Here is a 24,624-nt window from a genome sequence, read left to right on the forward strand (position 1 = left end):
CTCTCACGCGCACGGCCATGGGCTCTCCAAACGAGGCGCCTCTTACCCGGCCGTCTGGCGGTCAAGGTCAGAAGATTGCATTCGGTAGGTGCAGCGTTGGAACCCTGTCACCTAACCCGCAGGTCTGTCGAAGCGCCTCTGGACCGTCGTCGCCGGCCTCGTTGGCCTCTTCATCCTCTCGAGGCTAGTAGGATGTGAGTTTCCTGTCGTTGCGCCCACTCACGCCTAGCTACGCCCGAGGAGTCCCCCGTCGGCCACTACACCGCGCGCGCAGGCCTCCTGTCGGCCGCTGATTTCCAGAACGCCTCGCTGTCCGACCCACCACCATTCCCCTTCTGCCCCGTCTTCGGCCCAGGTGACCCCGTTGCCGAGCGCCGCGGACAGGTGCCCCTCCTCAAATCGCGCCTCCATGTTGGCACCGGCGCGCGTGTGCAGCGGGTGCTGCAGAAGGCCATGGCGGGACACCCCGTGACGATCAGTGTGCTCGGTGGCTCGGGTAAGTGCGGCGCGCTGTTGGTGCGATCTATCTGACGCCCGTAGTCTCGGCATGCCACGGTGCTGGTGAGGACCCCATCGCACCCCGCTGCTGGCCTGCACGCTTCTTCGACTGGTTCAACTCTGTCTTCCCCCACCCGCTCAACGAGCTCACCAACGGAGCCGCTCGTCGCACCGACTCGTCCTACTTTGCATACTGCTCGGGTCACCATCTGCCAGACAACACTGATCTGGTTATCCTCGAGTTTGACGCCTCTGACCCGAAGTGAGTGGGGTGGAGGTGAGGGGAGGAGCGTTACTGACCGCGACTCCAGCGACCCCAAGTGGATCGACCACTTTGAGCTCCTTGTGCGCTCGATTCTCGTGCGCAAGGAGCAGCCGGCTGTGATTCTCCTCGGCCACTTTGCTCCCCAGCTCCAGGGCCAGAACGGCTACGCCGGCCCCGAGCTGCTCCACGACGTCGTCGCACAGTTCTACGACGTGCCGCATCTCAGGTGGGTCTCCCAAGCCTCTCCATGGCGCTGACCGGCCAGCATCAAGGGCCTGCTGTACCGCGAGTACATGCTCAACCCGGCCGGAACGCGCGACACCTTCTATTCCGACGCGATTCTCGCCAACCCGACTGGCCACGAGGCCATCTCGGACGTGCTCGTGTCGTACCTCATGACGCAGATCTGCTCTGGCTGGGCCACGACTCTGGGCCATGCGTTCGACGTGCCATACATGGGCGCGCCAGACAGCTCGGTGACAAGCAGCAACCTGCTGTCCCAGGACGAGGATCTTGAGCAGCAGGCCGGTGGCCTCGCTGCCAAGCAGCGCGCGATGCGGGTGCCACTCGCGCGCCTCGCCGACCGTCCGAGCGACATTCTCAGCTTCCGCGAGGTCAAGCCCTTCTGTGTCAGTGCCAACGACCTGATCAACCCCCTGCCGCCCAACCACTTCTCGGGCTCGGGCTGGAAGGCCTTCCACCCCAAGAAGGGCGCCGACCCGATCCACTACTGGTACTCTGACATTGCGGGGTCTCGTATGCGCGTGCCGATCGACATTAGCGCTGGCCAGGTGGCCATTTACTACCTGCAGGGCCCAGACCGCAAGCTGGCGGGCGGCGCCGACTGCTGGGTGGACGACGACTACGAGCATGCGGTGGAGCTCACTGGCGGCGCGCCCGACGTCGACGACATGACGGCGACGCTGACCGTCATCAACGACGATGTCTCTGCGGGCAAGCACTTTGTCGAGTGCATGCTCACTGGCGGCAAGGACGGTGCCAAGGTGCCCGAGTTCAAGCTTCTTGGAGTGTGAGTGTGCTGGGGTGTGGGTGTGTGTGCGCGACTAACGTCCCCAGCTTCGCCACTTAGTCTGCATCTGCTGTGCCACAGCGGCACCGCCACAAACATACATAGATCAACTGGGCTGGCATATACCACGGGCGTCTCGTAGTAGACGGGATGCATTGGGTTCTGTAGCGGGCGGGGTGTGGTAGCTGACGTCGAAGCTGCTCTGGCAAGGCTGGCAAAGCTGACCTCGTCGCTGACCTCGAAGCTGGCCTCGTCGCTGACCTACAAGCTGACCCACGACCGTAAGGCCACATCAACCTGTCCTTGACCTACAAGCTGACCCACGCCCCTCGAGCTGGCCCATGGGGTGATGGGGAACCGCAGTGAAGTCCACTCTGCAGACCTTGAGTGGCGGGGGGTCAGGCAGCCGGCTCTTGCTCTCACCGAGTCGGGCCCGACTCGAGCACTCGCTCGCCGGCGCTACAGCCGCGCCCGCTCGGGCTCGCCGAGCGCCGAGCGCCGAGTCACCACACGGCACGGGGCACGCCGGGACGAGGGTGAGGGCGAGGGCGCGCACAAGTCTCCGAGGAATAGAGGTACGAGGGGCACGAGGGGTGGTGTCGACGAGCGGGAGGTGACTGTCTGAGATGTTACGTGAGTGAAGACGTGAAGTCCAACGAGGTGGGCTATCTCGCGCGCGCCAGCACACGCAAGATGCATAACCCCCGCCGTTGCCATCGCCATGGCGACAGCCGCTATCAGAGGCACACCTCCTCCCACTCGCCCCGCCACCCGTGACTACGACGTGCTCGGGCGTGCCGACGTCGGGAGGCTGCTAGTGGCAGGAACGCGCCCGTGTTCATTCACGCCTGAGTCATCTTACTCATGCCTTTGTCGCATTCCACCTCCCCGCTCGCTCGGGCGCGCGCGACGCGCGGCTGGGTCGCTTGCCTCGGTCGCTGGGCTTGGCTTGGCGGGCACCGGCGCCGGCAGTATCTGGGCCCATGGGCTTTGGGCTGTGGCACGCAGCGAACCCAGATCGACGCGCGACGCACCACCAACATGTCGCGCCGACGCGCTCATGTCATTCACACATCACAGGGCCGCGCGTGATCTCGTACTCTCGTAACCTTGTGCTCGACGTCATTGGGTCATTCGGCGACTCTGGCCACTCTGGCGACTCTGGCGACTCTGCCTCACCCCGCACCCTCGCCACCCGCCACTCTGCACCTCCCCCCGTCAAGCATGTGTGCAGATTTCTGTTATCTTCACAGCAGCGCCGAACGGCACGACTCTATCGCGCGCGCGCCACCAATCTATGGACAGAAGGGCCAGGGCGGGAGGATGGAGCGAGTGACGATTCGGATGCAAGGCTCATGGTGGTACAGAACGAGGAGGAACATATCAAGCATCATCGTGGTGGCTGCTGGGGCGAGCCAGTGGGGTAGTGCAAGTAGTCGGCCGGCGCGATCGTGGGCAGGGCGAAGGGGGTCGTCGCTGGCTTATTAGGTAGATCAAGACGTCGTCGCAGGAGGGAGAAGGTAGTGGTGGTTGGTAGTGGTGGTGTCGTGGTGGTGGTAGTGGCCGTGGTGTTGGGTTTGGTGGTGGTGAGGATATGCTTGTAGAGGGTATCACATGACGACACAGGGGCCCGATTTCTTCGGCTTGTTGATGCGACGGTTGGGGTTGACTGGGGCGTCAGTAATGGGATCGAGGACATGGCTCCGAGCAACGAGCAACGGCGCGACGACACGACACGACACGCGGCCCCAGCACACGTCGGAGGCACCCGCGCACGCCACACACGCCACCACCACGCTCGACACTCACGGACAGTCCGAATCGCCTCGTCAAAGACCGTCTTGAGGCCCATCTGCGTGAGGGCCGAGCACTCGAGGTATCGCGACGCCTTGATGTCCTGTTGCAACGCCGCGCCCTAGGTAAAGAGTTAGTGGTGCTAGCTCGCGGCTTAGCGGCAGGGCAAAGGTCTCACCTGGGCATACTGGATTGGTGACTGTCGTCTCTCGCGCAGCCTCTCGACCTGGGCAGGGTCCTCTCGCAGGTCGAGCTTGGTGCCGACGAGGATGATGGGCGTTCCGGGCGCTACGGGTGTAAGTAGGGTGTTCTGGTGGATATGCTGGGGCCAGTGCCAGAGGCACTACTCACAGTGATGTTGAATCTCTGGCCACCACTGCGCGGCGCGTGTTAGCACCCAGAAAAAAAGTCGTGCACACGCGTCTCCACGCGCCGCTTACCTTGGTCCGGATGTTCTCAAAGGACGCTGGCGAGACGACAGAGAAGCAGATCAGGAAGACGTCGGTCTGCGGGTACGAGAGTGGGCGCAGGCGGCTGGTGAAGCGTTAGCACGGCAACCTCGTCGTGCGCCCCGACACGCGACGGGCAGCGCAGCGACGCACTCGTAGTCTTCCTGTCCGGCCGTGTCCCAGAGACCGAGCTGGACCGTCATTCCGTCGACAATGACCTGGCTGCTGTAGTTGTCGAAGACGGTTGGGACATATTCTCCGGGGAACGCGTTGGTCGTGTACGAGATGAGCAGGCAGGTCTGGGGCGTGTTAGTGGTCGGGCGTGACGCGTCGCGAGGTCGCTCCTGGCGCCTCGTCGCTGCTCACCTTGCCGACTGCACCGTCGCCGACAACGACACCTGGTAAGTAGTAGTCAGCACGGACGCCCCGTCCGAGTCGCCCACGGGCCGCCGCCGTGTCGCGACGAGCGAGGCTTACATTTGATGTTACGAGATGCCGCTGCCATGATGGGCGGGCGGGTGTGGGGTTGGGGTGGGCGGTGGGCGTTACGGCGACGACGACGACGTGGTAGTGGTCAAGGTGTTGGAGTCGAGTGTAGGCGTCTAGGTGGCAAGGTCGTCACTTATGGTGGTGCCGGGAAGGCAAGGGAAGGCAACGGGGGGTGGGCCACGGGTCAGGGCGCGTGGGGGGGCGGGGGCGACGGAGGGGAGCAGCGACACGTCGGCGTCGGGCGAGGTCTGACTTTGGCTTGTTGGGGGTTTACGCGTCGAGTGTGGGTTTGGCGCGTCGTTGTACGGCGAGCAGAGAGGGAGAGACGACGTCGAGTTGGCGGCGCGGCGTCGGCGAGGAGGGCGAGGAGCGTAAAGGTGGGTTGCGCGGGTTGTGCAGCGTACAGTGAGACGAGGGAACGCCAGAGGGGAGAGAGTGCGTGGCTGCGTGGTGCGCGGTGCGTGATGCGTTGCGTCGTATGGTGGGCGGACGGAGGCAACTGACAGACACGCGCCGCCGCCGCGTGCCAAATGCCAGGCGCCCTAAAGGGAGGAGCGGGACAAAGGATCAACCTAAAGTGGGGGGAGGAAGGCATCACTCGTCCTCCTACTCCTATGCATACAGAGCAAACGACGGCGACGGTGACGGTGACGGCGACGGCGACGGCGACGGCGACGGCGACGGCGACGACAACCTCGGCGACAGCGGCGGTCATGCGTGAGATCGAGGTGAGTGTCACAGCATTGCTCGTCGAAGACGGCACTTGGTGCTCGCTGATCCTTTCCCCCGAGACAGTGGCCTTTACACCGAGCACCACGACTTGTACCACTGAACACGCAGCCAAACGAGTTCGTCGTGCCGCCTAAGGGACTGTAGCAGAACACAGGGCCGAGCACGCCCCGTGGTCCGTCTCGTGTCGACTGGTCTTGCCGACTGACTGACTCTGACTCGCTCATGCACCCAGCGCAGGTGCCTCAAGGACCTTTTGGATCGGACCCTGCCTTGGCCAGCCCAAACCAGCTGCTGTAGCTATAGTAGCTACGTAGCTACCAGCCCGCCCACGTGGCGGTGAAACGCGTCGAGCGCGTCGGGCAGCCGGGCTGCTCAAACGAGTAGTATTGTGCGGCGGTGGGAGCAATGTGGCGGCGCGGGGCGGGCGGGGGTGGGTGGGCCGGGCGGGGCGGGGGCGAACAAAGGCGGCGCGCGCGGCGACACCAGCTCGAGCGACCATCCAGACGAGTCAGGAACCGGCCAGGGAGCGGGCCAGTGGCAGGTGGCGGCGAGGCGCGGCGGCGCGACTGGCGGCGACGCGGCCTTGACGCTTACCGGGGATGCGGCGACGAGCATGCTGCATGCTGCATGCGCTGCGAGCGGGCTGCTTGCAACAGCATGCACCACCCCGCCGACTGACACAACGACTCAGGGGACACGCTCCCGGAGACTGCAGGGGCAGGGGGGAGCGACGCTGATGCGAACTTTAAAACCTGCCTTGCGCTCGTTCGTGCCGCCAGCCAGCCACTGACGTGCAGCGCGCGCGCTAGCCAGTTTGGTGCTGCCGGCCGCCGCTCGGCGCAGGCGTCGGCGCGCTCGCCGGCGTTCGGTGCTTGCTCGCGGCCGAGCGGCGCCGGGCTGGCGGCGAGCTAGTGGCGGGGGGTGGGTGAGTCTGGCCGAAACACGCGGGAGCACGGCCATGCACTCGCTGCGTGCTGCATGCTGCGCGCGGTTTGTCACCTGCCGACGACGACACGACGCGGGCACAAAGCCTAAACCGCGGTGCCTGCCCAGAACTGGTGCAAAGTCTCCTCGCGGGCGAGCGAGTACGCAGGCGGCGTGTCCGCAGTGTAATGCAGATTCAGTTTCACGGCGCTCGAGAGTGAGACCGCCAAGCTGAGGGGCAGGCGACGCGCGCGCTCGTCAGATGGTAGAGCAATATACGGTTAGGCAAGGCCCGCTAGGCTAATGAACGGGCAGATCGTGGTGCGACGTGTCGGCGTGGATGGGATATGCAGAGCGGGGGGTGGGCTGCGCCGCTACGCTGCACCGACGTGCGCGTCCGTTGGAAGCCGGATGCAGTCGCCACTCTGCGCGCGATGCTTGCGCTGCACTGGCGGAATTTGGGCACTCGCCCACTCTCACCACTGGAATCGAGGTGGGCAACCCAGCACACTGCGCATGCCGAGACGTGACGTGTTGCTCGCAGCGTCGCGAGCGGCGCCGTGGATCTCGTCGAGCTGTCTGATGACGACGTGCATGGCCTCGTTCGCCAGCGTCCAGCGTGCACAACTCTACAGCCAGCTGCCAAGCGTAAGAGACAAGGCACAGGCTGTGCACTCGGCGCTTGCTCGCTCGCTCGCTTGCCGTGCGAGCCGCGGCAGATGCCCACTCCACGCCGCTCTCACTCGCTCCGTCGCCACATGACACGTCCAGGGCGCTTGCAGCTGCGTGCGACTCCCCGTCCCCTGCATGGCGGTGCTTTGCATCCGATCATGGGCACCTAGTGCATTGTGTGTTTCGAGCTAGCAATCGTGAGGGGCCCGCTGCCCGCCTGCTCCACAATGTGCGTGCAGGGGGTGGGGGTGAGTGTGTGGGTGGTGTGAAGCGGGCCAACTCGTGCCGCGCGCAGGGAAAGTGCCGTCGGGCCAGCGATGCAGGTGGCACGCACTTGGTGTGCCGGCGGCGGGCGGCACATGATGCTGGGCTTGCTGGCGTGCTGGCGCGAGTATTCGCCACGACTTGACCGACGGCCTGGCCCCGTCCCCCGTCGACGGCACCCACGTTCCATGGCGAAACGCACGCCCGTGTGCACGGCGCACGCGCGCACGACGGTGCCGTGGCGTTTCAGACGACGACCGACGTGCTGCGCCGCAAACTCTACTCGCTCGCAGGAACGCATTAACAGACCTTATGGCAAACTCGGGTCTCGGCCACGAGCCCAATCGTGCTGCCGTGCCGTCATGTCGTTCCCACTGCCGCTTGGCTTGCGGTATGCGCGGCCTCTGCGGCGGCTGCGTACGGCCAAGCCGACGACTACGATGCACACAATGTCATTGACGTCGAGACGAGATCAAGCATAGAGCGTCCCTCGCACCCTCGTGCCCGCTCCGTCGCGGTCGCCGTCGCCATGTTTCCAAGTAAAAGGGGTGGCGGCTCTGAATGACCAGATGCCAGCCCTAGCTAGCGCCTTTGCCAGCGCACATTGCCTTTACTGGGGTGTACGAGGTGTTTCAACGCCGCCCTTTCGCCACGCCACGCCACGCCACGCCGCCACCGCCTCGCTGCTGCCGCCGCCGATTCCATTGGCCCAGTCAGGGTGCTCGCTGCCTCCCAGTGCCAGATCAAGGAATGCCATGCATTGTACATTTGGCGGGGCGGCGGGCTGGGGCAGCGAACGAGTCGTGGGCATGGGGCTGGGCAGGTCATTGGGGACACTAAGATGTGAGCAAGTGAGCCAGCCGCGAGCAGTGAGCCGCGAGCCGCCGCTCCGCACGTCGCAGCAAGCACACACGCACGGCACCACGCGGCGGCACGCTGCCGCGCCTGCACGCATGCACGCACGCCCACGCCCACGCCCACGCCCACGCCTACGACGCGTGCTTGCGTCAAGTGAATCAGGCATCAGTCATCTGATGTCGGGGCAATATGCATCGTGTACGTTATCCCTTGCTTGTCTGCAGTGTGCGTGCGTGCCCGGGTATGTGTCTCCGTGGCCGCCGGGGCGGGTGAGCGGGCACGGCACCCGCGCACGCACGCGCGAGGCAGCAGCAAGAAAATCAAAAGGAGAAACGGGAAAGAGGGACCCAGGAGGCGTGAAGGGACCGACGACAGTTGACGGCAGTGGGAACCAGCCAGGCCAGCCAGTCGGAATCGGAGGGGGGCTGTGGCGGGGCGGCGGGCGGCGGGGTGGGGCGGGCTCGCCGCCCGCCTGGCTGGCTCTGCTTGCTTTTGCACGCGACTGACCTCGCCTCGGCCGGCACAATGCACATGCTAGCCAGCGAGTGGAGCCCTTTGCATAGGCGTTTGAAGGAGCACGCTGTAGCGCGCTGCTGGACCTAGCACGATGATAGTGGCCTTGGGGAAATTGAATTGGTTCGGGAGGGTCAAGGACGCGCGCGGGGTATGCCTCGTATGGCATGGTATGCGGCGGCGGCGGTAATCTCCTTGAGTCGGCCGCTCATGCCGCGGCAGAGAACAGTAAACTGATTGACTTGACCTGGCTACAATACCACGAGCTAGGTACATGCATAGCTCGGGTCTGCCGTTCGTGTGTACTCGGTCGTTCGCAGCTGCACGCGCCATGCATACCTACGGTGCCAAGCTGGCCAGCTGCTCGGCCCGCCTGCCTGCCCACCACCCCCACCCCCGATCCGCCGTGGCTAGGAACCACACGCGTCGGTCGGCTCTAGTGTGCGTCAGAGGACGGCGGTCGACCCAAAAAAAGACCCTGGCACCTGGACTACCTTTTACCCTCGATTCAGACTCCCGTCTCGGCTCAAAGTGGGTGCGGGGGGATCGGGGGATGAAGGGGGACGAGGGGGAGCAGAGGGGGAGCAGCTCCAGGTGCAGGGGGTCGGCTGCATCCAACTACTTGATAGGAACGAGCTCGAGTGGTCCTGTTGCCGCTGCCGCCACCGCTTGTCTGCTGCTCGTGCTCGTGCTGCTGCTGCTGCTGCTGCCGGCGCTGCCGCTTCTACTCGCCGCCGCCGCTGCCGACGCCACTGTACGCTACGCTACGCTGCCTGCCTGCGGTCGCGCGCGCAGAGCGAGGGTAGTAGCACGCATTCGCCCAACAGCCACACCAAACTACAATCCCCTACACCATTGACTTTGTCCATCTCGTTCGTCCTCTTATCCCCCCCTCCTCTCTCCCCTTCCCCTCCCCCTCTTCCCCCCCCTCCTCCCCCTCTCTCCCTCTCAACAGTCTCTTCCTTTAACTAGGAAAGAGTCGACGATACGACCAAACGGACGTGGGCCCATCATTGTGTGCAGTGTCCCACTCCGACGACCACGACCAGACCAGACCAGACCACCACCACCCAACCCAATCTCTCCCTAGCACTCTAGGGCCGATCTCGTTCATCCGCCGCCGCCCGTCTCTCCCCCCCCCTCCCCCCTCAACCGACGGTCCCACCCAAAACCGAGCAAGTCATTGTAGAGCATTGCTCTTCATCACGCACGCCCTCATTCGCATCGCATCGCATCGAACGCGCACAACGCGCATCACGCAGCCAGCCAGTCAGCCAGCCAGCCGGCTCCTGCCCCCCCACGGGTAGAACGGCCACTGAGCAAAGGGGCACGAGGGTGAGTCGGTTGGGGTGTGGATGGCTGTGGGTGGGTGTAGGCTGGCACATGTTCAGTGCCCGCCCAGCAGCAAGCAGAACAAGGACGCGCGCTGACAGTCTTCTTCTTCTCCTTCTCGTCGCACCGCGTCCCCCTCTGTCGATCTGTCCCTCCGTCGTTACCCCGTCACTGCTCGCCGCCGCCGCCGCATACCGACCCGCGCGCGCGCGCCGCCCCTCGTCCGCTCGCCCTTGGCCCCTCCCGCCGCGCGTGTTCTTCTCCACTCGCCCACCCACCACGCTCTCGTTACAGGCCATTCAAGACGCACCCGCCGCTCCCCTCACGCAAACGACAGAGCGAGACACGACGCCTGTCACCTCGTCTTCTTGCTCTTATCATTTGCCACTGGATTCCGGCACCCGACGACGACTCTAAACTCTGTCTGCGCGTAAACGGTTCACAAATTGTCCTCGTCACTCCCGTCCCGCCGCCGCCCCAGCCCGCACCCAGCAAAGGCTTCAAGACGGCACACGCACAATGTACGCTCCGTTCCAGTATGCGTTCCACGACTCGGCACAAGGCTCTCAGCCCGTCGCTCCCCAGTACAGCCTGCACCACCAGGCAATGCACCACGCAGCCGCCGGGTCAATGACAGACTCGGACCACACGCCAACGCTGGCCCACTCGTCGCCAGCTCACGTTCCTGCTCTTCACGTCACGCACGCAACCCCAACGCGCCTACGATCAAGACGCGCGGCAGCGGCAGTGGCTGGCGGCTCTGGCGATCGTGCCCCCAACGCTCTCGAGGTTTCCGTCGAGCCGTACGACGACGCCGACACCGTCATGACTGTCAAGTCGGAAATGGCACCGCGCGGCGCCAAGCCGGCCATGACGGACGAGGACGCGCGCAAGCAACGCAAGCGCGAAATGGGTCGCGAGCGTCAGCGTAGGAAACGCTTGCGCGACAAGGAGAAGCGCGAGGTGAGTTGATCACTCCTCCACACACTGCGCCATCGCACACACACAGAGACGCGCGAACCGCGTCGTGACACAATCTCGCACCTCCTCCCACACAGATGGTTACTAACGCGTCCTCCCTCAGGCTGCAAAGGCTGCAGTGGCGGCGACTGGAGAACCCATGCCGTTCCCTTCTGGTTCTCGGTCCACTCTCGCGCCCTCCTCCCTGGCGTTTGACAACCTGCCCTCATCGGCATCATCAACCTACTCGAACCTGCCGCCAATGGGTATTTCGTTGTCGCCCACGACCTCGTTTGCCATGTCTGCTGGCTCGACTTCCATGTCCGAATCGTCGTCGCCTAGCCACTCGTTCTCGCCGATCATGTCGACGCCTGGCGGTATCAACTTCGCCGACGACCCCGCATGGCAGGAGCACACGGCTGTCTTTGGCAACCTGAGCCTGTCGCCCGATGCCACTGTCAGAGCCAAGCCCCGCCCCTCAAGCATTGCCCTCGCCAGTGTCACCGCGTCGCGCCGGCCTTCTGACCAGCCGGAGTTCCAGCCGTTTGGCCTGCATGCCGATCAAAGGCCATCGCCTGCAAAGCGGCGCAAGTCGGATAGCGAGGACGAACGTCACGCAAGGGTGGGCCTAGGGGTCATCATCGACCCTGAGCTCGAGGGAGTGGGGCCCTTCAATCCTGGCAGGCCAGTCTCAGACCACTCGCACTCGTCGCTCGACGACCCGATGGAGCCTTCGCCTGACCGTTCGCCGACGCCGCCGCCCGTAGGGGACCTGCCTGCCGAGTTTAGGCAGTTTGCCAGTCGATCAATGGTCGCGACGCGCGGAGCAGAGCAGCCCTCCCCCGAAGGCGTCTTCTTCTCGTCGGCCGTTGTTCTTGCCCTGCACGACAGCCAATGGGGCGAGGTCCTCGAGACCAAGCTCGGCATCAAGCGAAAGCACCTCGAGGCCATGGCGACCGACATTGCTGCTGCTTATGAAAAGTGGCGCGTCCACAGTGGCACGGGCCAGGTCACCCTGGATCCTGCCACTCGCATGTCCATGACCCAGTCACCGACGACCTCTGCTTCGCCCAACACGAGCTCTGCTTTTCACACGCCATCCCAGCCATCTCGCGCACAGGACGGTGCGCCGTTGAAGTCGCCCTCGACTTCGTCGACGGCATCGGACGTGGCCCCGCTTGCCGCTGTCAGCCGATCGTCCTCGACGCCATCGATCCCAACGACGATGCGCCTCACTCAGGTGCAGATGCCTGAGACGCCACAGAGCAAGCCCTCTTCTTCGTCGTCCACGACGTCGCCCGTTCAGCCGACGCTCCAGACGCCATTGAACGGCCAGGGAAGGTTCGCGCCTCAGTGGTCCAACGCCACGGCTCCGCCTCTTGGCCGCCCGTATGAAGGCGGAGAGTGGCGCGGTGCGTACCAGCACCACACGCTCTCGAGCCCGATCACGTCGCGCGGAAAGGATGGCGCGCCCCCCGGCATCAACATCATGCCCGCGCCTGTGCATCTGCAGTCCGCGATGCCGAGCCCTGGCGCTCCGGGCAGCAGCTATGCACACCACGCCGAGTTTCACCGTGCCAGCATGGCCGGTTACTCGCCAGCCACGCCCGTAAACCAGCGTCACTTGGCTGGAGTGCCCATCTTCTACAACCCGCAGTTCCAGAACCCCCTGGCGCCGCCCCATGGACCCGGCCTCCAGAGCAGCCCCCCTGGTCTCGAGGGCCCCCATGTTGTCGGTGCCGACGGCACGCCCGTCTTCACCGTCAACGGCAGGGCTGCGTGATCTGGGCACGCTCCCATGTGCGATCCCACCGACCCCCGGTCACACCCCTCCCCCACACATACACTATTCCGGACCCTAGGCTTTGACCACTTGTTTTAATCATCAAACGCACGGCATTTCTTCTCTGCACACTCGCCCACACACGCCTCTCTCACTATGCTGTTCATTCACTCGTCTCGTCTGCCCGACCGCCCGCCTGCCCGCCGTCCACGAGCGCATTGCTCCCTTCACCGCATCTTTACGCTCCATTTCACACTGCACCCACCCACCGCCGGCCGCTAATTGTATACCCCCGGCAGCGGCTGGGCCGAGACGACCCCCATTTCAACGACGCCTTTTGTGATGATTATTATGACGACGACGACGACCACGATCTATACCGGAAAACCCGTAAAGTACACACAAGCGCCGACGAGCGGCAAGCGATACCACCTTCAATCTTCATGTAGTGAAGAATAGTCATTATTTAGCAGTACATATGTAAGGCGCGAGCCGACTGTTTCTTGATTCCGAAGCAATGTGGCGGAGCAAACTCCAGTACATCGAGAACACTACAGACGGGAAACAAGCTCAACTTGGCTCTCTCCCAACCACCCCTGCTCCGTACCATAAGCCACCAGCACTCACCTCGCCCACCCCGCTTAGGTCAAGTTGTCGGGGCCAAAGCTCATGGGGAGCAGCTGCTCGAGGGTAAGCACTGCGATGACGCTGGCGTCGGTCGCGCGGGGCCAGCGGCCGCCGTCGGCGTCGGGCACGAGGAAGGCGGGCGGGGGCCCGTCGGCGGGCGCGAGGGCGGGGTACGTCGCCGACACCATGTAGACCGGCGTGTCGAGGGGGCAGAACTCGCGGAGCGACTGGCGGCAGATGCCGCAGGGGGAGATGGTGGGGGTGGGGACGTCGCTGGGCGAGCGGGCGTCAGCGAGCGAGCGAGCCCCCGTGGGGACGACTCACGACACCACCACGACCGCAGTGTACGCCCTCTCGCCCTCGCTCACGCCTTTGACGATGGCGGTGCGCTCGGCGCAGATCCCGGCGCCGTAGGACGCGTTCTCGACGTTACACCCCGCGATGTGGGCGCCCGACGCTGAGAGGAGCGCCGCGCCGACACTGGGCGTCAGCGCGATTGACGAGGCCGCCTACCGGAACTTGGAGTAGGGCGCGTGCGCATTGTCCCGCGCTGCGCGTTAGCTTTGGAGGGAGGGGGCGGGCGCACCCTTGAAGGCCGCGCTGATGAGGTTGTGCAGCTGCGCGGGGTCCATGGTGCGTGAGTGATGGCCTGGAGCCGGATGGGGAAGGCTGTGGTGTATTTGTGGCTCCTGTCTGTCGCCCTGGTCCTGGTGCACTCAAGTGGAGGTGGCTGCCGCGCTGCCGCCCCCCGCGCCACGCGACTATACTCCCGTAGTTTCGGCGTGGCATCTCGCACCGTCGCTGTCCGCTGCACTTTTTTAACCCACCCAGCGCCATATAAGTCGCCCTCATACAACATCGACTCACTGGGTGCATGCCCGTCTTCTCCCTCCGACTCGTCAACGTTGTATCCCTAGTATCGTGCGCGTCCAGGCCTGCTGTACCACCAGCCGCCCCGTATAGTTTTTGCCTCTTCCACACCACTGCCCCCCGCGACGCAAAGAAGAAGATGCCGCCCAAGAAGAAGGTTGTCGAGGAGAAGAAGATCATTCTCGGTCGCCCGGGAAACAACCTGAAGGTGGGTGCGATGCGGGCTGCGCCTGTGGCCTGCGTGCGATGGGCGGCGCGCTGACGCTCGGGCCAGATCGGTATCGTCGGTGTCCCCAACGTCGGCAAGTCGTCCTTCTTCAACACGCTCTCCAAGACCGACCTCGGCAAGGCTGCCAACTTCCCCTATGCCACGATGTGAGTGTACCGTGATACGGGAGGGGAGTAGGGCTGACGCCGCGCCCAGCGACCCCGAGGAGGCGCGTATCCCCGTCCCCGACGAGCGCTTTGACTGGCTCGCGTCGGTGTACAAGCCGTCCAACAAGATCCCGGCCTTCCTCACCTGCATCGACATTGCCGGCCTGACGGCCGGCGCGTCGACCGGCGCCGGTCTCGGCAACGCCTTCCTGTCGCACGTGCGCGCTGTCGACGGCATCTTCCAGATGGTCCGCGCGTTCGACGACGCAGAGGTCATCCACGTCGACGGCGACGTCGACCCCGTGCGCGACATGCAGACCATCTCGACCGAGCTCCGCCTCAAGGACATTGAGTGGGTCGAGAAGGCCATCGAGGTCCAGAAGAAGGCCGTGCGCTCGACCGGCTCGGTCTCGCTCGCCGACAAGGCAAAACGCGAGGAGCTCGCCACCATGGAGCGCATCCACGCCCACCTCCTCGACGACAAGGACGTGCGCAAGGGCACCTGGACCAACAAGGAGGTACGTGGTGTTTCGTCGCTTCCACCTCCCCTCCCGCACATGCTGCATTGCAGCACCCATTATCTGATGATAAAGAGCGAAACGCTCTATAAACCCAGCTCTTCGAAGTCGGGGTCACGCCCGAATACACCTAATGAGACCTAAGAACCTACCTGATTCTCTTTCTTCCGCCACGATTTCTACCCCACTCTGGTGGCAGTGCTAACGCCCACCAGGTCGAGACCATCAACAGCCTCACCCTCCTCACCGCCAAGCCCATCACCTACCTCGTCAACCTTTCCGAGCGCGACTTTGTCAGGAGGAAAAACAAGTACCTCCCCAAGATCAAGGCTTGGATTGACGAGAACAACCCCGGAGACCAGCTCATCCCCTTCTCCGTCTCGCTCGAGGAGCGTCTCGTCAACCTCTCCGAGGAGGAGGCTGCCGAGGAGGGCGACAAGCTCGGCCTTGGCAAGAAGAACCCCTCGCAGCTCGGCAAGATCACCACTGCTGGTTACGCCTCGCTCGACCTCATCCGCTACTTCACCTGCGGCCCCCAGGAGGTGCGCGCGTGGACCGTCAGGAACGGTATCAAGGCGCCTGCCGCTGCCGGTGTCATCCACTCGGACTTTGAGAACAAGTTTGTGTGTGGTGAGATCATGTCGTACAAGGACCTGAAGGAGCACGGTACCGAGGCTGCCGTCAAGGCCGCTGGTCTTCTCCGCCAGCAGGGCAAGACGTACGAGATTATTGACGGTGATGTCTGCTACTGGAAGTCGGGCCAGTAGGAGGATAGTATAGGCATATGCATGTTTAGAAGCTACAGCGCGGAGCGCAGGCGACCGAGCGCAGCGAGGTGGCATGGGGGGTGTGGTCCAAGCCGACTGCTGCAGCGGTTTTCGAGAAACGCATTATCGGCGGAAAACATGAATGTCGACAAACATGGTGTGTTTCTCGGTCCTTCGACGGGACCAAAATTTCCAGCCCCGCGTCACTCGTCCCTTGTCACTCACGTCACAAGGTCGACTGAAGGCAGACAACAACTCGACATCCACCCGCACACCATGCTCACGCCCATCACCACGCCGCCGCACTCAATATCGCCCGAGGCGCACGCCGAGCTGACGTCGCGCACGCCCGCGTCGTTTGCCGACATCCCGCCGATCCTGCGGTGGGAGGACGACGCCGAGGTGCTCGTCGACAGCGGCAGCTGGCAGTGGGAGGGCGCCGGCGCCGCGAACGGGGGCGGCGCGCAGCGCGTCCCCGGCCGGCTGTTCGTCACTGAGGCGTGAGTGGCTCCCTGCCCGCTCTCGATATGCTCGCTCACGCCCCCAGCGCCGTCGCCTTCCTCCCCGCCTCGGGGGCAGGCTTCTCCCTCCCCTTCCCCCAGCTCACGCTGCACGCGCTCACGCCGGCGTCGGCCGACGCCCCGGCGCACCTGTACTGCCAGATCGATGAGGGCGGCGCCGTTGACGACGAGGAGGAGGAGTATGCCCCGCTGGCCGAGATGCGCGTGTTTGTGCCGAGCGAGAAGCGTGCGTTGGGCGAGGGCGAGGACGAGCTGACGCCAGTCGAGGGCCTGTTCGCCGCCCTGTCCGCCTGCTCGGCGCTGCACGACTCGGTGCTGCCCAACGGCGAGCCGTCGAGCTTCTTCGGCTTTGGCGATGACGACGACGAGGAGGATGACGACGACGGCGCGTTCGACGACGCAGAGGACGGGGAAGGCGGACGGGTGAGGTCTGATTTCCACTCGGGGGGCGGGCCGGGGGCGCGGTACAGGCCGTACTAAGCGTCGCGCGCAGCGCGGCGCGGCGCGGCGCGGGTGGGGAGGGGAGGGGAGGGGAGGAGCGACGAGGGAGGGAGTGAGTCGGCCCGCCCCCCTGTCCCGGGCGATGCTGACGCCACGTAGGACGCCGACGCCGACGCCAACGCCGCCGAACCCCCGTCCCCAGACCCCATCGAGGCCTTCCTCGCCAAGGTCGACTGGGGCGGCGTGGCGCCGCCAGGCGAGTGGGTGACGGTTGGGCCGGTGCCGGCGAGCGCGCCGAGCAGCTGCACCGCGTGCGCGGGCAAGGACGCCGAGATTGCGCGCCTGACGGCCGAGCTCATGGCCGAGCGCGCCGTCGTCGCCCGCCTGCAGCGCCGGCTCGTGGGGCTCGGCGGGCTCGAGGACAAGCTGGCGGCTGCGGAGCTGTAGGGGGGTCGGGGTGGGTGGATTAATGCAATGCATGTGTAGTCTATGTTCGTCGCTGCGCCTACGCCGTCTTGGCCTTGGCGGCGGGTGCCGCCTCGCCTGCCTCGCCCGCCGTCTTGGCCGCCTCGGCCGCGGCTTTTCTCCTCTCGTTCCAGACGCGACACCGTGCAAGCGCCCAGTCAGCAGCGACGCGCAGCCCGCGCCCAAGCTGCAGCGTGACGACGCCGACACTCAGCGTCGCGACCTTGACGCCACGCGCGAGCGAGCGCAGCACGACAGCAGTCACCGGCCGCCAGCGCCAGGAGCGCGGGTCCCAGCTGATCGCCGGGCCGCCGTCCTCGAGCAGCTGGAGCGGGTTGAGGCGCTCGGCCAGCGTCGGGCGCGGCGCGGCCGGCGTCGGCGGGTCGACGCGGACGAAGCGCTCGTACTCCCCGCCCGCATCCGTCGTCCGGCCGCCCGAGAGCCAGTCCTCGAGCCTGCGGAGCGGGCGCACGTCGTTGGGCTGGGGGAGCGCCGTCGTCTGGATGCTCAGCACGCCCACGGCGGCGGGGTACAGCGCCAGCCGGCGCGCGAGCAGCGTGTCGGTAAAGAGGCGGTCGCCGACCACGAGCACGCGGAGCGGGGGCGGCGTCGGGGCAGGTGTCTCGGCCTTCGGCTTGGGCAGCTTCTCCGGCCGCGGCGGGGAGATGCCCACCTCGCCCTCGCCCCCGCACAGCGGCCCGTTGGCGACCTCGCGTCGCCACTTGCCCAGCAGCGCGCCCTCGGCCTCGTCCTCCTCCCTCTCTACGCGCCGCAGGGGGCGGAGCAGCTCGCCGCGCGTCGTGCGCGGCCGCCCGAGCGCGCCGGCGAAGTACGCTAGAATGTCGTGGCTGCAGGCGGGCTTAGGCGCCGCGTGGTTGAGCACGGGGGCGCCGAGGGCGAGCGTGAGGGCCTCTGCGGCGATGCCCCCGCGGTCCTTGGCTGAGCCGGAGCTGTTGGAGACGACGAGGACGCGGCCGCGGTCGAAGGAGGCGAGGAGGGCGCGCCAGGCGGGCGCGTAGGGCGGGTACAGCCCGTCGGCGTGTGGTAGTGTCTGTGGCGTTAGTTTGTCGGCGAACGCGGGGCTCGCTGCGCTCGCCCCCCACGCCCTCACAATACAGTTGTCCTTGTCGATCACGACGGCGTTGAAGCCCGCGTCCGCGAGGCCCTTCCAGTCGACATGGCCGATGGCTGGGGTCAGCTGGCCACACACCCCGACTCACTCGCAGCCTTGAGGTCCGGGCGCAGCAGCCGCGGGCGGAGCAGGCCCAGCAGGTTGATGACTGGCGCTGGGAGGTTTATTGGCATCGGCGGGGGGTTGTGGTGCAAGTGATGGTTGCGGCGGCGAGGTCAATTTGGCCAAGCCGAGCGAGTGCCGGTGGCTGCCGGCCGATTGACTCCGCTGTCAACACGCCCAGTGCGACGTGCGCCGCCGCCGCGTGCCATCACTTGCCACTCCGCCATCGACGCGCCGCACCACACCGCACTTAACTCAGCCAACTCCCCCGCATGAGCCTCAAGCGCCGCTCGGCCATCCGCACGTCGTCGTCCCTCCGGTCCACCCCGTCCCCCGGGCTGACCTCGCCCACCGACGCCTTCTTCTCCTCGTCCTCCCCCTCGCCCGCGCCCGCACCCGCGCCCGCGCTCGACTCCCCGCCCCCGCCCCGGCCCGTGCCCGACCACGCACCACCCCTCGACGCAACGCCCACGCGACGAAACCCAACCATGACTTCGTCAACACCGGCACTGCACACTGCCCGCCTGAGCATGGTCGGCAGCGCCAGCCCGGACAAGAAGAAGATGGGGGACAAGGCTGCGGCTGAGGCCGCCGCCGGGTCGTCGCTCAACGCGAAGAACGTGGCGACGCCGGGCGAGCTGTGCGGGTTTGTGAGTAGACGAGCTCACCGTCGCCGCAGGCGGCGGTGAGCGTCCGCGCGGCGACGACGACCCCGCCCCGCCGACGACCCCGCTAACCACCACCCCCAGGTCGACACCCTCCTCAACTCGCTCGAGGAGCGCTTCGACGCCATGTCCGAGCAGGTGCTGTGAGTCGCGTGTGGTGAGCTGACACCGCTGACGTACAGGTCCCGGAGTGAGTCGACGCCGAGCTCGCGCCGCCCCTCGAGCGCCGCTCCCCTACGCCCCGCTAACCCCCCGCAGTGACGGAAATGTCGACCCGCATAGACAACCTCGAGACCGCCATCGCCGACCTGATGCAGGGCGGCGTCGAGCCCGCGAGCCCCACGCCGCCGGTCAAGAAGAACACGATTTAGGCGGGCGAGAGTGCCCCGCCGTAGACGAGACGCGATGAGATGACTGAGAGGCGCGCGGCTCGTCGCCGCGCCGCGCCGCACTGTACCGTACCATGTATATGACTATGACCTGCCAGCGCACAGCCCGCCGTGCCAGCGGGGCGCGGCGCGGCAAGCCCACTGCGTAGCCACACCCTCGTGTTTATCTCGTACGGCGTGGAAGCTGCTGCACGCTGCATGCATTTGACCACGCGTCGTTGCCGTCGGACTTGAGGTACAACTCCGCCCTGTCCAATCGAATGTGGGCGCCGCGGTGCAGAGTGCCACCCCAGCCAGGCCCGCCAGCCAGCCAGCCAGCCAGCCAGCCAGCCGCCGCCGCCCCGCCCGCCCGGCTGTACGTCACATTGAGCAGCCCCCTCCCACCCCCCCACTCCTTCTTTCTTCAACACTCCTCATCCCCCTCGCCTCGCCTCATCCAGCACCCGCCCAGCAGCATCCACCGCAGACGGCAAACGAGCACAAGCACGACCCCGCGCGCATACCCCCCACCCGACAGCACCCACCACCACCCGCCGCCCGCCGCCGAGCTCGTCTCCGCTCCCCTCCTCCCACCAGCCTTCCCATCCACCCCGCTCCCACCCACCATCTCGCACACCATGGCATCCATCCTCGATCCGCACTACCTCTGGGCGTTTGGGCACGCCACCGTGCTCGTCAACTCTGGTGCGTGAGGCGCACGGCGACCGGCATGGCCGCCGCGCCCGCCCGCCAGCCCTCGTCGCGTGCCCCCCGGCCCCACTGACAACCCCAGCCTACATCCTCCTCCAGACGCTCCTTTTCCGCGGAACCCCAACCACACCGTACCGCCTCGTCTACCTCGGCGCCCTGCTGTCCTACTCGATCGTCGTGTTCAAGTCGCTCGGCCGGCCGACAGGAACGGCCTGGCTTCGCCGCGCGTTTGTCGACGAGAATGCGCAGTATGGGCTTCTGGCGTTTTACTGGTGAGTCGGCGCAGCAGCGCCAGCCGGTGCTGCTGCAGCAGAGCAGCCGTGCTCGAGGCGGCATAGTACCCAGCACTGACACCCCCAGGCTCATCTCCAAGCCCATCAACGGTTCGTGTTGCTGCAACCCATCTGACCCGCCCCCGCTCACGCTCCACAGTCACAATCCTTCCCTTCGCGACATTCTCCCTCTTCCACTGCGCAACCTTCCTTCGCACCAACATCCTCCCGAAGTTCTACCCGTGAGTAGGAGTTGAGCAGAGTGTCGTCGCGGGTTGGACGACCTGGCCTTCAACCCGGTCGACCCCCTCTGCGACTGCTCTCCGCACTCCCGCGCTCACCACTCACACTCCCCAGTAAAGTCCCAGCCGGCGCCCAGCGCCCGCCACCCAACTGGGCCGAGTCGCTCGGCCGCAAGATTCAGCTCTGGGTCAAGGGCAACTACGACAAGGCCATGAACTTTGTCGCCTACGCCGAGATCCTCATCCTCGCTCGCGTCACCCTCGGCGCGCTCACCTTCCGCGGCTCGTTTGTCGCGCCCCTCTTCCTCGCCCACTTTATCAGACTCCGCTACCACGCCTCGCCGTTCACGCGCTCGACCATCAACACGATCGGCGCAAAGATTGACCAGCTCGCGGCCGGCCACCCCGGCGCCATCCAGAACGGCTGGACCACGGTCAAGCGCGCCATCCACGCCTGGGGCGGTGGCAACCTCGTCCCCCAGCCCGGACCTGCGCCCGCCGGTGGCCCCGCGCCTGCTGCCCCCCGGCAGTAAGTCGACGGCAGTAAGCCGACGACAGCGTGAGCGCAGAGGGCGCCGCCAGGCCATGCCTCGACACCGGCTTCACCTCACGCGAGCCACTAGCCCCCCTACCCCCAACCCCTCCTCCGTACCCCACACACACGCAACCTCTAATCCTCCTCCCCCATCTCGTCACCAATCACCCCCGGTCCCGCTCAGCAGACACCTGCCTGCCGTGCAAGTCGTTGAGCGTTGCCCATTGTTAGATAACCGCCCTATTGCGCCGTAGCCGAGGCACCCCGCATGTGCGTGCGCGCAAGTTGAATGCACTCGTAGTTATGCCAGCGAGTTCCAAGTCCTGCGCCGCCGCCGCAGCCATCACAAGCGATGGATGCGGTGCACCATGGCAACGGCGAATGAGTCGCGGTGGCTTGGTCACTGACTAAGGTCCCGCGAGCCGAACCGAAGTTTGATCGACTATCGCAGACGCGCGTCGATACAGCAGCTAGTTGACACGTCGCGGATCCCACAACCCTCTCACTCGTGCCCGAGCGTCACACATGCGCACTCTACCCCCCACGGCCCCCACGTGCCGAGTGCTCGTATCCATACATCGAATACGGCATCCCGAATCGGCGCACGCTACGCGCAGACGCCTCAAATACTAATAAAGAAGACCTATCCGCTAAACGCAAGACAAGGCTAGAGGTTTTGGGTTATGGAGATGGATGCGTTTAGTGGTCAATGATGCTGAGGTTGCCAGTGATGAGCTTGTTCTCGAGGTTGGTGCCGTCGGGAATCATAATCTTGTTGCCCTCGGTGGCAACAAAGATGCAGGTGCCGGCGAGGCGGATGCCCTTGCCGAACCAAACGTCGCCCGAAACAGTGAGGTGGTCGAGCTCCTTGATGTCGGGGATCGACTTGAAGCGCTTCTCAAAGTTCTGGGCGTGTCAGGGGTGCTCGGATTCGGGAGAATGGAATGGGCAGTGCGTCGGCAAGCCGGCAAGCCACGCAGCCACGGGGTACTCACCGCAACCTTCTTGAACTCGCCGCCAAGCTTGACAACAGGGGTACCGCCAAACTCGCGCGACTTGTCCATGGTGAGGACACCGTGCTGGAGGTTGTAGAGCGACGACTTGATGAGCAACAGGTCCGAGCACGACTTGACGGGCAGGAAACGCGAACGGGGGACGTTGATGCCGATGGCAGAGTCAAAGTGCTTGATGGCGGCACCAATGGCAGTCTCGAGCTGGATGATCTCCTGGCCCTTGTCGGTCGTCTTGTTGTTGACAATGATCTCGAGGGCAAGCTCGTCGTTGTCCATGATGCGCTTGATAGCCTTGAGGTTGATCCAGATGTTGTTGGTGTTGACTGGGGCGGGCGTCAGCTTACGGGTTTTCTGGCTGGCTTGCTACTTACAAATCTTAAACTTGCGAGTCGAGCAGAACTCGTCAATGTGGTCCTTGGGGACCTGGGCGACCTCGAGGAGACGGGGCTTGCCCTCGTAGTCGATGATGGTACCACCCTTAATGTCGGCCTTGGTCTTGTCGGTGACCTCCATGACGTACTCTGCCTGCGAGTCGATCATGGTCTGGAGAATGGACAGGTCGACGACGGCGCCGAGGTTGTCAACGTTGGAGACGAAGATGTACTCCTTGCCGGCAGCAATGAGCTGGTCGAGGAGACCAGAGTTGTTGAGGGCGTCGTAGATGTCACCGTGTCCGGGAGGGTACCAGTTGGCCTTGTCCGAGTTGGCGTCGTGGGGGCAGGGGAGGAGCGACTCCTTGTCGACACGGGGGTAGCGCGACTGGTTGAAGGTGAGGATGTTGATGTTGTGGTTCTGGTACTTCTGGATGATGCGGGCAGTGTCGTCGTCCGTGTTGAACGAGTTCATGAGAATGAAGGGGACGTTGACGCCGTACTTCTCGTTCAGGTGCTCGATCTGACGGACCGAGAGGTCGAGGAAGGTCATGCCCTCACGGACCTCGATGATCGACTTGGGGCCGACACAGCCCATGGTGGTGCCGAGACCACCGTTGAGCTTGAGGACAGCAAGCTTGCCGAGGATCGAAGGGTCGACGTTCTCGAGCTGCTTGTAGGGGCGGACCTGCTCAGGCTTGGGGGGCTGGATACGGTCCCAGTCGCTGTAGCGGCGTTAGCGCCGAGCACAAACGGGTCGATCAAAACAAGCGCGTCGCGCGTCGAACGTGGGCGCAGAAGGGCAGAGAAGCGACATGCCGGCCGCACCGGCTCCTCTGCGCGTCCCCCTCTTACCCAGTTTCGCGCACAACGGCCCAAACTCACATCTTCTCGCCCTTGGCCTTCTCGGTAAGGAAGCGGTTGAAGAGGAGGAAGAAGCTGTCCATCTCGGCAGAGAAGATCTGGTGAGTCACGTCAGCAAACGTGGGCTTGCGACGAGCGGGTCTGTGCGCCCCGCGTGTGTGCGTGTCGGCCCGTCTGTAATTAGACGTGTGGGTCAAGGCGAGCGTCGCTGTGTGTGCCGGTGTCGACGGCGGCACACACGGGCAGGACGGCCTTACAGACGGCGCGACACGACGACGACGGCGACGACGACACGGGCCCTAGACGGGCCAGCCGGCTCACGCACCTTCTTCTTAGCGGGGTCCGTCACGCCGGCGACCATGCGGTTGAGCTCGTTGCGCATCGTCTTGGCAGCGATGCCCGTCGTCGCCGACTTGAAGTCCTGCGTGGGGGGTCAGCGTGTGCCGTGGATGGGGAGGGGAGGTGGGCTGCGGCTGGGGCTGCCGGTGCTTCTGCCGGCGGCAGCGGCAGTGACGACAGTGGGCTGCTAGCTACTTACGATGGACGAGTGGCCGCGCTGGCGGGGGGGCTGGGGGGCGAGGTTGGCAGCCATTGCTGTAGAGTATGTGCAGTGCTTTGCTTTGGACAGTGAAGAGAGGAGGAGAAGAGGGGGAGAAAGGAAGGATGGGATGAGGATATGTATGGGTGGGTGGGTTGTGGTTGTGGGTGGTAGTTGTCAGCCCCAAAGCAATGCAGGGGGAGGGGAAAGGGGGAAGGCGAAGGCGAGTGCGGACAGTGGGGTCCGGTCTGCTCTACCAGCGTCCAAACGTCAGACCATCCAGTTGCGTGTCAGGTGCCGCCGTCGCGCGTCAATCCACCCTGGGCAGCCTAGCCGACTCAGGGCAAAGTCACGTGGTGTCCCGTACATGGCAGCCGCCGCCGCCTCCGCCGCTCCTCCCCTCCCCGCGCAGCGCGCACCGCGCCGTACCGCGCCGCGGCAAACGGGCCAATGGGCGTAGAAACGTGCATGCGGCCGGCCCAAGGCAGTGAGGCAGCAAGGCACTACTTCGGCGCGTACCCCGGAGGCAAGCAACACGGTTCACCAAGTCGCCAGTCGCCAGTCTGGGCCACCGCACAGCCCAGAGGCCAAAAAAAAAATCACCCAGTGCCGCGTCTTGCCGTGCCGTGTGCTTGCTCTCGTCTTCCCCGCAGGCAAGGAAGGC

The 24,624-nt window shown here is 65.2% G+C and overlaps 10 protein-coding genes across 10 annotated transcripts; 6 read left to right on the forward strand and 4 right to left on the reverse strand.

Moving 5' to 3' along the window:
- Positions 1-17: 17 nt before the first annotated feature.
- On the forward strand, positions 18-1,853 carry Q8F55_007155 (uncharacterized protein; the record flags this gene model as incomplete). The annotated part of the gene is made up of 7 exons (XM_069355595.1): positions 18-84; positions 123-194; positions 230-496; positions 541-760; positions 810-989; positions 1,029-1,793; positions 1,841-1,853. The coding sequence occupies 7 exons, from the start codon at positions 18-20 to the stop codon at positions 1,851-1,853; spliced, it is 1,584 nt and encodes a 527-aa protein (XP_069207666.1).
- A 1,550-nt stretch (positions 1,854-3,403) lies between these two features.
- RAC1B (Rho-related protein rac1B) lies at positions 3,404-4,541 on the reverse strand (the record flags this gene model as incomplete). The annotated part of the gene is made up of 8 exons (XM_069355596.1): positions 3,404-3,462; positions 3,603-3,708; positions 3,766-3,875; positions 3,939-3,963; positions 4,028-4,121; positions 4,190-4,335; positions 4,403-4,434; positions 4,514-4,541. The coding sequence occupies 8 exons, from the start codon at positions 4,539-4,541 to the stop codon at positions 3,404-3,406; spliced, it is 600 nt and encodes a 199-aa protein (XP_069207667.1).
- A 5,798-nt stretch (positions 4,542-10,339) lies between these two features.
- Q8F55_007157 (uncharacterized protein) lies at positions 10,340-12,563 on the forward strand (the record flags this gene model as incomplete). Its single annotated transcript, XM_069355597.1, has 2 exons — positions 10,340-10,783; positions 10,905-12,563. 2 exons carry the CDS (start codon positions 10,340-10,342, stop codon positions 12,561-12,563), a joined length of 2,103 nt encoding a protein of 700 aa, XP_069207668.1.
- A 641-nt stretch (positions 12,564-13,204) lies between these two features.
- On the reverse strand, positions 13,205-13,822 carry Q8F55_007158 (uncharacterized protein; the record flags this gene model as incomplete). Its single annotated transcript, XM_069355598.1, has 4 exons — positions 13,205-13,463; positions 13,515-13,670; positions 13,704-13,740; positions 13,777-13,822. 4 exons carry the CDS (start codon positions 13,820-13,822, stop codon positions 13,205-13,207), a joined length of 498 nt encoding a protein of 165 aa, XP_069207669.1.
- Positions 13,823-14,199: 377 nt separating this feature from the next.
- Positions 14,200-15,720, forward strand: Q8F55_007159 (uncharacterized protein; the record flags this gene model as incomplete). The annotated part of the gene is made up of 4 exons (XM_069355599.1): positions 14,200-14,268; positions 14,335-14,435; positions 14,485-14,953; positions 15,169-15,720. The coding sequence occupies 4 exons, from the start codon at positions 14,200-14,202 to the stop codon at positions 15,718-15,720; spliced, it is 1,191 nt and encodes a 396-aa protein (XP_069207670.1).
- Positions 15,721-15,996: 276 nt separating this feature from the next.
- Positions 15,997-17,129, forward strand: Q8F55_007160 (uncharacterized protein; the record flags this gene model as incomplete). The annotated part of the gene is made up of 3 exons (XM_069355600.1): positions 15,997-16,220; positions 16,268-16,664; positions 16,842-17,129. 3 exons carry the CDS (start codon positions 15,997-15,999, stop codon positions 17,127-17,129), a joined length of 909 nt encoding a protein of 302 aa, XP_069207671.1.
- A 34-nt stretch (positions 17,130-17,163) lies between these two features.
- Positions 17,164-18,452, reverse strand: Q8F55_007161 (uncharacterized protein; the record flags this gene model as incomplete). The annotated part of the gene is made up of 3 exons (XM_069355601.1): positions 17,164-18,198; positions 18,259-18,335; positions 18,368-18,452. The coding sequence occupies 3 exons, from the start codon at positions 18,450-18,452 to the stop codon at positions 17,188-17,190; spliced, it is 1,173 nt and encodes a 390-aa protein (XP_069207672.1). The 3' UTR covers positions 17,164-17,187.
- Positions 18,453-18,653: 201 nt separating this feature from the next.
- Positions 18,654-19,417, forward strand: Q8F55_007162 (uncharacterized protein; the record flags this gene model as incomplete). Its single annotated transcript, XM_069355602.1, has 4 exons — positions 18,654-19,031; positions 19,131-19,189; positions 19,229-19,236; positions 19,305-19,417. The coding sequence occupies 4 exons, from the start codon at positions 18,654-18,656 to the stop codon at positions 19,415-19,417; spliced, it is 558 nt and encodes a 185-aa protein (XP_069207673.1).
- Positions 19,418-20,052: 635 nt separating this feature from the next.
- POM33 (Transmembrane nucleoporin) lies at positions 20,053-21,172 on the forward strand (the record flags this gene model as incomplete). The annotated part of the gene is made up of 5 exons (XM_069355603.1): positions 20,053-20,119; positions 20,208-20,397; positions 20,486-20,508; positions 20,558-20,639; positions 20,755-21,172. 5 exons carry the CDS (start codon positions 20,053-20,055, stop codon positions 21,170-21,172), a joined length of 780 nt encoding a protein of 259 aa, XP_069207674.1.
- Positions 21,173-21,873: 701 nt separating this feature from the next.
- Positions 21,874-24,014, reverse strand: UGP1 (UTP-glucose-1-phosphate uridylyltransferase; the record flags this gene model as incomplete). Its single annotated transcript, XM_069355604.1, has 6 exons — positions 21,874-22,080; positions 22,170-22,510; positions 22,559-23,283; positions 23,444-23,520; positions 23,748-23,843; positions 23,961-24,014. The coding sequence occupies 6 exons, from the start codon at positions 24,012-24,014 to the stop codon at positions 21,874-21,876; spliced, it is 1,500 nt and encodes a 499-aa protein (XP_069207675.1).
- Between the last annotated feature and the right edge of the window lie 610 nt (positions 24,015-24,624).

The sequence above is a fragment of the Vanrija albida genome (assembly GCF_041260175.1).
Source record: "Vanrija albida strain AlHP1 chromosome Unknown contig_5, whole genome shotgun sequence".
In the NCBI taxonomy this organism is placed as follows: Eukaryota; Fungi; Basidiomycota; class Tremellomycetes; order Trichosporonales; family Trichosporonaceae; genus Vanrija; species Vanrija albida.